Raw genomic sequence first — 15,735 nt, 5'->3', positions numbered from 1 at the left:
CCATAAGATTTTTTTTATTTGAATCGTAAATCGTAAGATTTTCAAAACAATGATAGTAACAATATAGGGAGAATTGAGGGTTGTTAAAAGAAAGAAGACAAAAGGTTACATGAGACTTCAAAGTCCAATAATGCTTCTAATCCTGGTTCATTCGTTAAAAAAACTGAGTCAGCAATCAGTGCTAAAAGAACATTATATATAGAGGAAAATCAGCAGGAGAATATTACTTGTAAAAAAAACAGAGTAATAGTTTCCCAGAATGGGTTGAGCTTGGTGCACCAATAGCAAGGTCACGCAAAAGATTTAAGTGTTGGACCTGGTTATAAGACCTGCATAATGTGGGCGTCAGTTCTTCTTCTGTCATTCAAATTACTGTTTCGTTTTTTTCCTTTGCAATGAATGACCAACTACAATAGGAGCAGAAAATGTGAGATACAAGGAGAAAACTAACTCCCATAGCAAGAGAATCCACTAGATCATTAGCCCGTCTTAAAATTTTGAGAAATTAACATTTAAACCTAATGATAAATCCCAAATTTCATAAAGAGCAGTCATCAATTCCCATAGAGCTGGCTTCCACTTAGAAACCCAAGCTATAAAGTACTTAGAATCCTTTCCACCACTAATCTGGCCTCCTCATAGAAACCCAAGCTACAACGTACTTAGAAGTTAGAACCCCTTCCACCAATAATCTGATACTCTAATGTTCAGGAGAATAAGATCACAATATGCAGAGAAATGACGAGAAAATTGACATGAGTAATGAGAGAGAGAGCATGATTTGAAATTTCGGCCGAAATCCGGGACCAACCTTGAACGTACCTTGATTCAGTGTCGGTCCTGAATTTCGGAATTTCAGCTGAAATTTTGGCCAATTTTTTTTTTGAAAAAAAATTTCCCCTGAAATTCCGAAATTTCAGCAGACTAAAAAATTGGAAATTTCCTATTTTTATTATGGAATTGCGGCCGAAACCAAAATTCCAATCCTTAAGAGAGAGAGAGAGAGAGAGAGAGAGAGAGAGAGAGGGACTAGTGATTCCTATAACTTTGCTTGACAAACTACGGGTTTTCTTAGGGTGCGTTCTTTAACCTTCTTTTAGAGTGATTTTCCATTTTTTTAGGTTGCGTTCTTTAACCTTTTTTTAGTGATTCCTATAACTTTGCTTGACAAACTCCTTCCTTATCTTCTAACACTTTTTAACGAATTATGTGTTAAAATTTTTGAAAACAATCAAAAGGTATGCCATAATTTTGCGTCTCATTCTAGCGTACAAAATGATGGTGTATCCTCCTGAATTTCTTCACAGGTGAAACACAGATGTTATTACCCAGTTAGACATGGTTATACATGTCATGACAAACAATGACCTCTTTAGAAGAAGTAGCTAAATGGAAACTTTACATTATGCAACTCAAAAGCGACAATTTTTTTATGTTACCACACCTTGATATTCATCTCGTCTATAGAACAATATACATTGATACTTTTAACATGAAAGGTGACCACTTCACTGACAGACATCCATTTAGATTGAAATATCTCAAATATACACATGCTACAGTTCAAAGGAACATCATGTATCTCCAAATAAGAAAAAACAAATATCAACTATGAATTAACATGTCTGCTTTGGGGTTTACGTTATTAATAATGTAAACTTCATCCATACCCTAAATCAACTCTTAATAGAGAACAAGAAACCATATTATATGTTCATTTAACAAGACAAAGCAAAAGGCTAAATTCAAATGCATCACAAAGAGATAAAAAAAATACATTACAAAGAGATTGAAAACAATATCCATACCATAAGGCTTCGTAGGAGCCCTGTATCATTGAGGTCGCAGCAGATATTCCACTGAGTTTGGTAGCCTTCATGCCGCCTAGCAATGGATAGCAAAGGTGAAGAAAGCTCTCTAAGACTGGCTTCTTTTAGCTCAACAACATCAATACCATCTGAATCCTGCAACACCAGAAGGGCAACACAACATAAAAATATTTAATTAAATAAAAAATAGCTTGCTTTACATTCTGGAATCAAAATACAAGTCATTCTCATTCTATGAATGCAGCATTCATTCAGGCAATACAAGAATCTGAGACTATCTAACGACAATTATCGGATGACGAACTCCATTGCCTTATCAAATTCTCAAGTGTTGTGAAGTTCAACCAATGGATGTGGCTCACATCCTTTTGGGAAGGCTATGGTTATTTGTTAAGGACTGCACCCATTCTACAAAAGAAAATTCAAGTGGCAAGACATTTGCTCTAAAGCCAATGCAATTACCAATAGGCAACAAAGCTAAGAAGAGGAAAGGGAACTATTTGATTCATTCTTTTGATCCAGGAGCACTTCAAGTTCAATTTGCAAAGAGAGAAAAAAACGAAAAGAAGAGGAAGGGAGAAGACAAAGTCTGTTTGATTTATTATTCTGAGTCACTTAAGAGACTTTTGTTTTTTTGAATGGTGCATATCCATTGCATGTGTTCTGATTATGAAGCGATACATGTAAGGCATGGAGTTCTTTTAAACTAAGTTTTCTATTTGTTTGTAGACTAAGGGTCGTTCAGGTATTAGAAACAGTGTTTCAAAATGCGGATGCCATTCAAAATGCAGCCGAAGAAAATCCTAGTCAATTCGGCACGACGCGGTCGAGTACTCGGTTGATGCAGCTGAGTACTCGGTTGAAGCGGTCATAACTTGGGAGTCAAAGGAGTTTTTATTGACTTTGTAAGGCAAAGCGCAGAAGGTGGCTAAGGCAAAAGGGAGTCCACCCGGGGGAGTCCACCTTGACATGGGGGAGTTTTGAATCAATAATTAGAAAAGTTTACTTAAATTTTTCTAAGTAGTTTGGCTGTGGAGCCTATCTTGCAATAATAAATAGCATTTTGGGTTTGAGATCTCTCTTTTGGGATAACCAGTTAAGTTAGTTCTTTAAAAGTTTAGATGAAGGGATAGATTGAATGAAGTATAGACTAAAGGTTTTAAGTGATATATATATTCTTCTTCTGATGTATCTTGCAGGTTTTTAATATTAAGTGAGAACTCTTCTTATTTTGAATGTGATACTCAAGATGCTAGAAGCTTTGTGGACTGATTCTAAAACACTAGAACAGTATGCTGCTGTTTTACCTTCTTCTAATAAGACTTCTTGACAGAAAGGTTTTAGGTTTCGATTTCGGTGTGCATTTTGGTCATGATGGAAATGAAAACATGTCGGTTAAGATGAAACTTCAAGAAGTGCTAGAATAATAAAAAATACACACTAAAAACCATCACATGAACCAAAAAAAATGCTCATAATGGTTTAAAGAAATCGAACGCCTAATGATATGTGTTGTCACACGTTTGATAATACAGTACACGCCGCATTTCATATGTTTCAAATAAATATTTACACATAATACATACAACCCAACTTGCATGCAAATCATATAAATATAATTATTTAACACATACTATGGTAGCTTTTCAAAAAAAAAAAAACACACACATACTATGGTATACCACAAATTCATATAAATACTATGATTTGTGGACACGGACACAGGGTGTCGGACACGGCAACTCCTCAAAATATAGAAACGGGGACACGGCTAGAAACGTGCACACATTGAAACATGTAATACATCCAAGGTGCCACCCCGGGTTCCTAGATAAATTTTGGGGTTAAAAAAACATGTAATGCACATGTGTGTAATGCATAATAAACAAGGGGCAGCATTACTTTAAAATCCTACAAAAACAAGCACAATAAACAGTCTTTTAGAAGCCTATGAATGCCATTATCAAACCTAACCCAAAGTGTGTTTAGCACTTTCAAAACTATTTCAACAGCGTGGAACATGACTTTGAAACTCTGCCCTTCTTTGTTTCTTTTTGTGGAGAATGTATATGCTGAATGCGTGTGACAACAGTATTTTTGGAAATATACAATGGGGCCCACAGAACGTTGTGGCCCAATAAATAAACCTCTTGGATCATCCCTTGAAGTGGGCCCTACTGAACTTTTCCCAAAATACTGGACTTTACAGGCACTCATCATATAAAAACTCCATTTTCCTAAGATGGGTGTAAAAACTGAAATTCAGGGGTGGGTTTTAATCTAAAATAAATTAAAAGTTACAAGTACTAATAGGAAGAAGAAGGGAGAGAGAGTAGGTTCCTTGGAAAAGGAAAAAGCAAGGAGGGACATTTAAGAGGAGTGTTCAGACACAGATCAAGTCAAAGTTGCAGAGCAGGCACAAATCAGGTAAATGGGTAAGCGTCAGTTGTATTACTGGCATAAAGCAGAAGAATCTGTATATGTCAGAATGCCAGTAAAAAAGAAAGTTAATGAAAAAGTTGCTGTACACTGTTACCAACAAGCAGATTTGAAATTTTCTGTACTCTTTTTGCTTTTTTTTCATCATTTGCCTAACTTACCTTTTTCATTTTTGCCCAACTGAGGAAGAAAGGTTAAAAATAGAAAAATCATGCAGGACATGTCGAAACACGTGTCAACGTCCCTGTCCGTGTCGACACGTGTATGGCCTTAAATTTTGACGTGTCAACGAATCATAGCATAAATTTTAACTCCGCCTATGTTTTTCACAGCCTGTCTCAAGCCAAGATAAAGGAGGAGGGTAGGCGTCAGGTTGGCAGCGGGCCGTAAAGTTTGCCATTTTTCTATGAAATGAATCCTATAGAAAATAATATGGTAGCTTTTCAAAAAAAAAAAAAAAGATTACTATAGTATACCATACACTTGCGGTTATGGATTCACTATGTGTTTCGATTTCAATTTTGGCCACCCAAAACCCTCAACCGAACTGCTTAAAGTTGCAGGTTCTTAGGTCACCCGAGAACACCAACAACAACCACAATTTTCACCCCAGCCAGTCACCCTTACCCTTTGACAAACCGATCACCCCTCCCATTCCCTGTAATTTCAGCTGCCTTCAAAACCCACCCAAGACCTATTTCTCAGCCACAAGTCTTCCTTAATATCACCTAAAACTGCCTCCCTCTTCTCACCCGAGAACTTGAAACTCAACCACAGTCTAATCTTTTGTTTCACGAAAAAGTCTCATTCAATCACCACCTCCTAACAGCCAACATACACCCCAGTCTTTCCCTCTATCTTGCTAACCTATTAACCACATCTTGATTTTCCTTAAACCAACCAAGAATCACTTTCTTGCCAGCCAAGAACCTCCCATTCTTGAAACCAACCAAGATTTATCCCTTCCCTTTAACCAAACCTTCCATTAATTCACCCTTATCATTTCCTATACAACCATCCATCCTTTCCTTCACGTGAATGATAAAGATTATGCCATTTTCCACCCTTTTCAATAATAACACATCCCTTTTCAACAATTCCAACTTCCCTTTCAATAATTCCAACTGCCATTTTCCATAATTCCACAACCCTTCTCCTACCCTTTCCCTCAAATAACACCTTACAATACCTTACATTGTTGGGCAATAAAAGCTTCTCCTACAGACACCGTGCGCCATTTGGTATTGTTAACTTACCAACTTCTCCAATAGCTTAAGCTGTTGGAGAAAGGCATTATTTATCTTTTATACTTTAACACTCCCCCGCACGTGTGGCCCACTTGGCAAACACGTGGCACATGTGGTCCCACTTTGGGCCGACCATCGCATGTGGATTTTTGCTATCCGGGAGGTTTGAACTCGAGACCTTTGGCTTTGATACCATGTTAACTTACCAACTTCTCCAATAGCTTACGATGTTGGAGAAAGGTGTTATTTATCTTTTATACTTTAACAGGTATCATAGCTTCCACTACGCCTCTGCATCAATTAATGCTACTTAAAGTAGATACAGTAAGTACATGTTGTATGTGTAGGTACATAAGGAACTTTCTTCAGTCTCTCAAGTGGAATTCGTTGCGGTCACAGCTCCACAAACTCTGGCATGGCAATAGCAATTGAAAACCCATGGCAGATGCGGGCAAGGAGACTCCTTGATAATAGCAATGGATGGTCGTTCGGGTTTCTTATAAAACTTGGTGCGCTAGAAACGTGGGCAAGGCAAGGACAAAGAATTGGACAAATGAAGTGCAACGTGGCGAGAGGTAAGGGGCAAGGGTGATATGGACAATCACTATCTAATAATTAATACTCTCTAATGCCTCATATAAAATTATATAAAATGCGGCCGCCAACTGTATTAATTATTAGAGCCCCAACTATATGTCACTGCAAGGCGTCTTTTTGAGGACAATGGAGAATTTTAAAAGTGCTCATGAGAACTCTCTCAAACCCATCTAAGGTGTAAAATAGGGTCATTGTTGTCATTAGAAACATGAGAAAGAAAAACAAAGAGTTTTTGTCCTCCAACCATTCTTTTTCGTCTTGTTCTCATCTCCCAGGTTGGAAAAGGTCTGACATTGCAACCCAATACACAACAGCGATGACAGTCGTCCAAAGAAGTTGCTGGAGAAGAGATTTTTTCTCATGGTGCTTAATGATTTTCACTCATCTGAAACCCTTGTTTCATTGGCCATTGTGATTTTCATTAAACGCTATCCTTGGGGGGTTTCCCACTCAGTTATCCTTATCCTCTTGTTTTCCCTCATGTTTCCCATAAGTTATTCAAATTTGCCATCATTCCATGGATGCCGCAGAAACATTCTCAAAATTATCTAAAGAACGAATCGTTTCAATATTGGGAATGAGTTTCTCAGTACTTTAAGTGTTCCCAGAAACTATGGTTAGGTCTTGGGTTATAGGCACATGATTGTATTTAATAGGGAGACAAAACACTCTTGTTTCCTGCTTGCTCAGTACAAACCCATGGTTGAATGACTAAAAGAAACACCGTGATTTTTTTACCTGTGTGATGTATGCTATAAACTTCTGTGTAATAAGATGTCCCTACAATCCAAAAACTAATAATGATACTTAGAAGGAGACATACATGACATGGATTAAAGGAGTTAACCAGTTCCATTGAAAGGTGACTACTAAAAAAAGTAAATAAAAACATAAACATTCAAAAGGTTACCACTAAGAATTTACAATAACTGATAGAAATATAGAATAGAAAAAATATGGCAATCACAAAAAGATTGACCTGGTGTCGAGCTTCAACAAGAAACTTGACTTGTTGATAAAGGGAATCGAGAAGTGCGTCCCTCCTTTTCCAATATTCGTCTAGAAGACCTTTGTGCTCTTCTTCCCGTTCAATTTTTGCGGTGATAGCACCAGCATATGCCTCAAGCATGACATCTGTCAACCCTTCCATATGAGAGAATAAATCTGACTTCATTGATAAATCAAACTCCATTGCTTCCTTCAACAGCTCAAGAATTAAAGAAGCCACGCTCCAAAACCCAGATCGCACCACAGGTTGGCAATACCAAGGCGTTAAACCATCGGGTGAAGGGTACCAAGTCTGATGTACATTTTTGTACTGTATGGCAGTGCGAATTAAAGTTGTGCATGTGTTTGAGATTTCACAAGCTCGGCGAATCTGAATAATGAATGACTGTTCTCGTCCTATTATGTGTTGCAGGTGATGGGATAAACAGTAGAACAACTCTTCGAGATCAGAAACTTTACTGTAAAAAACTTCAGCATTATCCCGGTCCATTAGAAGAACAGTATTCCTGCGAGCTTTTTCCCCAACTAACTGAATAAGGTCCCACAGAGAACCACTCATGTCATTGGGAGCACCAGAATAAGGAGAGCTGCCTCCATCGGACCGGTTTTGACTGAGCATATTGTGTAAATCTCTAAGTTGGATCATGCCAGCAAGCTTTTCTCCATGTTCCATGATAGTTTGTAAAGAATGTCCTGCTAATGAGAAATATTGTCTCTCAGATGAACTAATAGGTGAGGTCCCCAAAAGAAAATTGAATTCCAAACATGACAAGAGTAATCAATCAGCTAGCTATTATTCCTTGAGAAAAGAGAGGATGAAATGATCATGCAATCACATTCACAACCAGAATAGAAATGTAATGGTTGCTATAAAATAGCCATATCCAAAATCCTAAGGGCATTACTAGTTTCTAGTAACTGCAAATATTGAACTTGCTGACACAAACTACCCAAAAACCTATCGAAGAAAAGAGCTAAGAACATATCTTTCTATCTATTACCAACCAGTATTAAAATATCTAGGAAACATGCTATTATCATGACAAATGTTATCTTCCTGAGAACATCGTGCCAGGATCAACTTATCCGAGAACAAAATTCCGATTAAGGTTGGCATACACTTCTTTTATTGTAAAAGTCACATCAGGCATGAGAAACTACATAAGATGTGATTATCATCTTATCTAGCTCCTCCTTGATTAATGTGAAGGATGGTTCCCCATCACACTCACTTCATTTCTCTTTCCTACATCGTCTTTAGACCTTTCCTTTGTGCGAAAAGATGAATTTTGAGATCTAAATTAGTTGACTCAATTTAGATAGTAGCTGAGATGGATTCAGTTTTGTCTTCCGAATTGATGGATGTCGTGCTGTTTTTTTTTTTTTTGAATGATTGATTTTCATGGTTATTAGGTTACTTAAAATTGGTGTAACCCAAGATTCCCATAATAAGCATCTCGAAACACATCTCTGCATCCAAATTAAAATCAACATTTTCTTCCTTCTTTATCATTCAAAAAAAAAAAAACCTTTTCTCCCTTCTTTCCGCATTTGAGGTTTTAAAGCATTAAAGCACCACTTCAACCTTTCCATTATTTTTTATGATAGAGAACACTAAACCGGCCATTTTCATAAGATCATAATCTCGAGAGAGTTCAAAAACAGTTACTATGCTTTACTTTTGTCCAAGAAGATAAAAGTAACCATTTCTGACCAAAAAAATGTGTGCAAGCAGAAAATACAAAGAATATTTCAACAGATAAATCAGAAGTCTACCTAGATAACAACCTCCAACAGTCCGACCACAAACATCCAAATAGCATATGGAAGTTACAGATAAATATAAAACCAGAATTTGACCCATATAAAACCATAGGGTTGAAGAGATCATGGACTGAAGCTAGTCAACATAGGAGAAACAATGCCTACTCAACTCTCTAGTTATCCTTGAATAACAAAGACTTGTTTAGCTTCCTTTCATGAGTTACTCAGCACCTTACTTGAAACATAATTGCAACTCGTCGGACCCTCTACACGATTGAAAGCATATTGGAACAATAAATTAAAATCATTCAAAACAGATGAAAACATATCATGAGCCAAAAAAAGTGATACATATTGGGCACAATATATGAAAATGACCAAATTTCTAAGAAACTCTACCCTCGGTCTGCTAAATTTATCGTGTAAGATTTTTCAACCAATTCAAATAATTAGAAAAGGAACCATGGTGAGCATGCAATGTATACCAAACATATGGAACAGCGTAGTGAAATGGGCACCAGATTCATACTCTGTCTAGAGCTAAGTTCCTCGTGGCACTTGGATAAGGCAAGAAACTGAAGAAATCGTTGATGCTTTTGCTGCTTATCCAAAAGTTGGGACGAGACAACAGCCATAGACACGATCTCAGCTCCTCTGGTTGTCGTCCAGTGCTTTGCCAATGTGTCAACAATTGATTTGCTTGCGCGAGCAAAAACATTTGTTTCCCCGTCCTTCTCAAATGCCCCAGAATTTCTAAGTTTTTCAAATGAACCTTCTACTTGCCCCGACAGAAGAAAATCATGAAAGAGGCGACCAAGTAAAGCTTCGGATTCTTCATCTTGAGCACTCCGGTGTACCACGCCCGTTAATACTGCCCTTTGCATGTTCCCAGCATCCCAAGCCTCGGAACTAGCCCTTCTAGGAGCAATATTCCCCCCAAATGCCAGGCTTCGTTTCTCTTCTTCTGCGGCTCCTTCATTGGAGCTTCCTTTACGTGACAAGCTCCGCTCGGGTGGCTCGACCCCACCAAGCAAGACTGCCTTTTCAGGTATTGCCCATATTCCTGCTTTTTCAGTCAGTACCACCCATGCTCCCTCTTCGCTATCCTCCTTAGAAGGCAAAACGGAAGCATCTAGAACTTTGCCTGCATCCCAAGGTAAATCAAAGTGATAGAGCCTTATGGACCCTCTCCAATAATTAGTGACTGTCGCAGTTCCATCTCCAGAAAGTATGATTGAAGACCCAGAAGGCTTGCCCCCAACGCGAAGTCTCATGGCAAACAGAATATCCTCATCTTCCACTCTTGCTTTCGGAATTATCACTTGCATAGGAGTTTTTTTCTCCAAAACTTTTCCATGTCTTGTGTCAGCATTTTCTAAAGAAAAATTTTGTCCAGACTTATATTGCATTGTCAGAAGTGAGTACTGTGTGTAGCTTGAACTGCTTATCCGATCGTTACAAAAGGTTGCAACAAGAATAGTAAATTCTCTTCCTCGGTCGTCTACCTGCAAATCCAGAAGCCAAACATGTTTCTGACCTGCGAGATCCTTCTTTATGCCGGAATCACCATCGGCGCCAACAATTTCATTGGACCACAACTCTGAAATATTTATGTCGGGAGTCAGTTGAATATTCCAACACTCCACCGCATTATTTGTCAACAAAAAGAACTGCCGACTAGATCCCTCTGACACAACAAAGTGATGATAACGCCAGACAAGTGACCTTGCATAACCTTTGGTCATCGAAGGGTGCTCATTATCACTATCTCGAGTGGATGTGGCACTTGAGCCGTGGGAAACTTTTTTCCGATAAATTCCAGAGGAAGTACACCGAAAATACCACAGTTCACCGTTGGAATGACAAGCTAGAGCAATGCATTCATGTGATGCACCAGGGATTGGAGATGCAATAAAAGAGTTTAAAAAACTTGGTTTAACCACATAACCATTTCCATTCCAGTTGCGTTGTTCGCGAGGGTTTGCTTTAGTTTTCCCGCCCCTGAATGAATGGGTAACTTGGGATTCATCATCCAAAGCTGGGAGACTAACAATTGGAGTATTACCATCTTCCGAGTAGATATCGGGCCAATATATAACAGCTTGAGTCTTCTGGTTACAGATGACTATGCCTGCGGAATCACATTCCAGCCCCACCTTTTCTGTGCTTCTGAATGTCGTATCCCAATTGACAACACAGACCATCCAGCTGTTACCATGACTAGACTTTGTGCTAATATCTCGACTTTCAATAGCAGTAAAAGGCAACTCGAGGACCACACATTTTTTTGACACTGCACTTGATAAGTAAGTCCAGAGAAAGAGCTTGTTTCCGCATATTATCCATGACAGGGATGACCCCCTATCTATGCCTCCAGAGATCCCAGCATCACCTGTAACTAAATACGTATAAACAATAAACTTCTCAGAAGAATATTAATCTTTAAAGAAGTTGAGAGTGACAAAATCCCTCTCTCGGGACCAACTGTACTAACCAGGGGCACTCCTCTGGAGAAAACTGGCTTGTGCATTACGAACTACTTGGGGAAATTCTCCAACATATACAGGCTCAATTCGATCTGCGTCAGACCCCTTCTTCGTGTTTTTACTGGAAGGAATTCTGAGTATGGAAAGAGAAAGACGATAATTATCATCACATTAGGTAAAAAGTCAACTCCATTTGCCATCTTACAACTCAAATACTTTATGGCCAGACAACATTATGGTAAAATTGCAGGAAATCAGTGATAACTATCAGAAATAAAGTTTAATGGCATCCTTATAACCTTTGTGTTATAGCTGAATATTGTTATCATGCTCTTGCCGGAAAGGAACAAAAATGATACTGGGAAGCAGAGGGTGAGAAAACTAGGAAAAATATTCCAAAGCAGTTATTCAGTATAAGCCAAAGCTAGGCCATATATAAGCTAATACAGACACTTCTCTGTCATCTTCTAAAGAATGTTTGGGAGGTATTTTGAGATCGCATAGCATTTCTTACCTACCTAATCCAGACCAATCTAATTGCTTGAATTGAGAGACATTCTTATGGTTCTTCGACATGCAGATCAGAAGAATATACATGATCTGTGGATTGAATCCATGGTTGCTGTTGATAGTATGCCAGGTGACTACAAGTGGCAGATAGATCATAGTCTTCTCCCTTGTGCACTTAATTCCATTTCTGATGATTGTAATGGGCAAACGTATTCTGGGATGTAATTGCTTATGTTTTGATCTTTAATAAATTTGGCAGTGGTCCTGCTAAACCCCAGATTACCTACCCAAAAAGGAAAAGGGAAAAAGGAAATGCAAAAAAACACTAAGAATTTTACGTATTCTGGGATGTAATTGCTTATGTTTTAATCTTTAATAAATTTGGCAGTGGTCCTGCTAAACCCCAGTTTACCTACACAAAGAGGAAAAGAGAAAGGCAAAAAACAATAAGAATTCTTTTCTCACAACAATTCTAAACGATGTACATCAAAATGCTTAAAAATACCAAAGAATTTGCCTCTTCGGTAATTTTTTTAGGGGCCTTTCTTGGGGCTTGGTATTTTGGGCTATATTTTTCCCAGATTTATTAATATATTCTCTTTCAATCATTCAATAAAAGAAGATTCTTAAACATACTGCAGAGTGGGACATCCTAAAACCTACATTTCTTCTCAATTATCAATTCTGGGTTTTCTAGGGACGTTTCCAAACTGATCTCTAACAGTAGCTAGATGAAGGTGTACCAGCGAAAGCAAATGGTATTAGTTAGCATCATTCATGAACCATGATAATAAAGAAAGATATCATGTTTAATAACAGAGATTATTTCATCAAGAAGTATGGGGATTACTTACACTAGTTTGTTCTATATGGGTCTTACTCAAGAATCTCGTGATTATGTTTTCCGTTTTATTAATCAGTGTCGTAAAGGACGCCTAGGTTACCTTAAACACTAGAAACCCTCATCACCCAATCCAATCCCAACTGTTACTGATCAATTCCTTTCCTGAATTATATTTTCCAAGACAATCAGCTAGCAGTTTTGGATGCATGTGGACGTTGTTTTTTCTCCGATAACAACGTTGGGAAGAATTTTGCTGCAAAATATCTGCAACCAATGTGACACCCTCAACAAGTGATACACTGGTAATACTTTACTTTATGTTTTTTTTAAACTGTGGACTGCTCAATCAAAAATCAACAGTATTTTTTCTCTCTTGAATGGTGCTTAAGAAAGCTGGTTTTGATTGAGGAGTTTGGATTCTGGTGTGGGACTCTTGACAATCCTATATATCTGTGGAAGCACTCTTGTTTTCCGTCAAACCTCGTTGAACATTTGATCGGCGGGCTTCTGCAGAAAGTTTTTGTATTTTAACTCTGCTTACCCACGATGCCTGTCAGCTGACATGGCACACATTTTCTTTGGCCAAGGTTTCCATTACTCAGCCCTCACTCAAATCTTCCCCTTATTCTTTCTATTTTTGTTGGTTTTCTGAGTACATCTACAAATCCATGGTTTGATGGTTTAGGGTCTGTTCGGAGGGGTGTTTGTTACAAAGCTTGCCATTTCCCCTTTTCTTTCAGGTTTTCCTGATAATAGACCATGTAGGTTTCTATTGTTTTTTTCTTTCCTTTTTTGTCTCTTCTTTTTTTCTCATGTCATTTCTTTGAGTTTTCCAACGCCAAGATAGCAACCGAAGAGACCCGGATGGGCTTATGATTAGACCTGGCAAGAAGTGACCCGGATCCGCGGGTTTGACTTGGCCCACCTGTAATTTTTGGGTCCGGGTCCACGTCCCAAAGTGTAGTGACCTGTTTCAATTTGACCCACGGGTCCACCCGGCCCCTTCAAAACTGGTGCGGGCCGGGTGTTTTTCGTTCATTTCTCCCCTGTATCACATTTTTCCACCATTTACTTCCTTTCTTCATAAAGGTTTGGTTTCTTTCGATGTAAAATGGGCATAAAACAAATTTTACACCCATTTTTCCAGTTAAAAATGGGAGTAAAAATTGTTTTGCACCCATTTTACGACGAAAGAAACGGAGCCAAAGGTGTTTTCTCCAAAACTGCAACGTTTAATTCAATCAGTTCAACCCTAACCCTGAAAATCCTTCATCCACATAATCTAAATTTCGAATACCATAACCCAAACCATATCTTCCAAAAGCAAAAAAAAACAACCGCGGCACCGCCAACTCCAAAACCCTAGAATTTCAAAAAGGCTGGAAAAAAGGTGTTGGCTCCAAAACTGCAATAGTTAATTCAATCATTTCAACCCTAACCCTGAAAATCGTCCATCCACAGAATCTAAATTTCGAATACCATAACCCCAACCACATTCCTCTCTTTCAAAATATCGCAAAAATAAATAAATAAACATTCATTCTATGGAAAAAAAAAAACTTTCCACCACCAATTCCAAAACCCTAGAATTTCAAAAAGGCTGGGAAAAAAAGGTGTCTGCTCCAAAACCGCAACAGTTAACTCAATCATTTCAACCCTAACACTAAAAATCCTCCATCCACAGAATTTAAATTTCAACAACCACATTACTCTCTTTCAAAAAAAAAATCCACAGCCAATTCCAAAACCCTAGAATTTTCAAAAAGAATGGGAAAAACCATTACCTATCAAGAACGGACAAGCGAGAGGCCACGTTACCTATCTCTTTCAAGATATCACAAAGAAAAAAAAGCATTTATTCTATGAAGAAAACCTTTCTAACCCTAATTTCAAAACCCTAGAATTTCAAAAAAGTATGGGAAAACCCTTACCTAGCGAGAACGGACAAACGAGAGGCCCATGGTGCCGGAGTGCCGGTGCTGGGCCGATTAGTGATCGAGCTCTGGTTTTGACTCTCGGAGAGCGGCGTTGAGGGAGGATCTGGCCTAAGATTTGGGTCTTTGTGAGAAGGGAAATGGGATTTTCTTGTTGCTGGAGAGAACATGACTGTGTGAATTGAAGGCTAGGGTTTTAGGTTTTGGGTTTTGGCTTATGTGTGAGTTTTAGCTCAAGAAGAAATGGGAAATGGAGTGAGGGTTTTGAAGAGAGAAAGAGAACAAAAAATGTGCGGGAAATGGGAGAACAGAGATTTTTAGGGTATAAGAATTTAAATCACTGCACTGAAAGTCTGTGACGGGGTGCAACTCGGGTCGGGTCGGGTCGGGTTGAGGCCAACCTGACCTGACCTGACCCGACCCGAGGAACTTTTTATTTTTAGCCCGAACCCGACCCGACCTGAGTTCAACCCAGCGTAACCCGAGAGATTAAGCTTACAAAAAATTAAATGGCAGTGATAAATCGACCCCCTATGTCTCTCCTTTGGTTTAGAGAGAGAGAAAGACACATAGGGGTCGATTTAAGATATATTGGGTCGATTTATCACTCCCCAAAATAAATTTCATAAAAAAGTCTGGTTTCACTCGGGTCGGGTTGCCCAAACCCTCAACCCAAACTCAACCCGGGTTGGAAAAAGTCAACTCGAACTCAACCCGACCCGACTTTTTTTCAGGTTGAACCCGACCCGAGTTGCACCCCTAACTGAAAGATGTGTGTTGTACAAAAGGGGTATAAAGATGGAGATAAAATCTCTTTTGAGAAATTATATGATGCCCGACCTTAATGTCCCGTATTTTATTAAAAGTACAGTACGGACTACCGACCACACTATATGATGATCCAAATTGTCCATGTGATGGGCCACAACTCACAAGATAAATACTAAATAGATTGTGCCCAGAAAAATCATTTCTATGGGATGATCCCAACCCTCTGATCCATAGATTGGAGGGTTGGGATCATCCCATAGAAATAATTTTTTGGGCCCAACCTATTTTTAGTTGTAGCCCATCACA

General features: G+C 38.6%; 1 protein-coding gene across 4 annotated transcripts in view; it reads right to left on the bottom strand.

Annotated features, from left to right (window-relative positions):
- LOC143855797 (Nucleoporin, Nup133/Nup155-like protein) overlaps positions 1-15,020 on the bottom strand; it is a 66,193-nt gene extending 51,173 nt beyond the window's left edge. The window contains exons 1-5 of one of the 4 annotated variants that reach the window (XM_077365870.1): positions 14,656-15,020; positions 11,379-11,503; positions 9,414-11,276; positions 7,092-7,816; positions 1,809-1,964 (exon numbers count right to left, since the gene is read on the bottom strand). In XM_077365870.1, coding sequence (XP_077221985.1) covers positions 1,809-1,964; positions 7,092-7,816; positions 9,414-11,276; positions 11,379-11,503; positions 14,656-14,828 — 3,042 coding nt within the window. In that variant the 5' untranslated portion in view covers positions 14,829-15,020. Of the gene's footprint in view, positions 1-1,808; positions 1,965-7,091; positions 7,817-9,413; positions 11,283-11,378; positions 11,504-14,655 lie in introns of all 4 variants that reach the window. The other 3 variants (XM_077365860.1, XM_077365875.1, XM_077365865.1) reach the window with 3 other exon arrangements.
- Between the last annotated feature and the right edge of the window lie 715 nt (positions 15,021-15,735).

This window comes from Tasmannia lanceolata, unplaced genomic scaffold (assembly GCF_043159265.1).
Source record: "Tasmannia lanceolata isolate RefF3 unplaced genomic scaffold, GAP_Taslan_0.1 ptg000003l, whole genome shotgun sequence".
NCBI classification, from domain to species: Eukaryota; Viridiplantae; Streptophyta; class Magnoliopsida; order Canellales; family Winteraceae; genus Tasmannia; species Tasmannia lanceolata.
The sequence above is the reverse complement of the archived record's forward strand: the minus strand, read 5'-3'. Positions and strand labels throughout refer to the sequence as shown.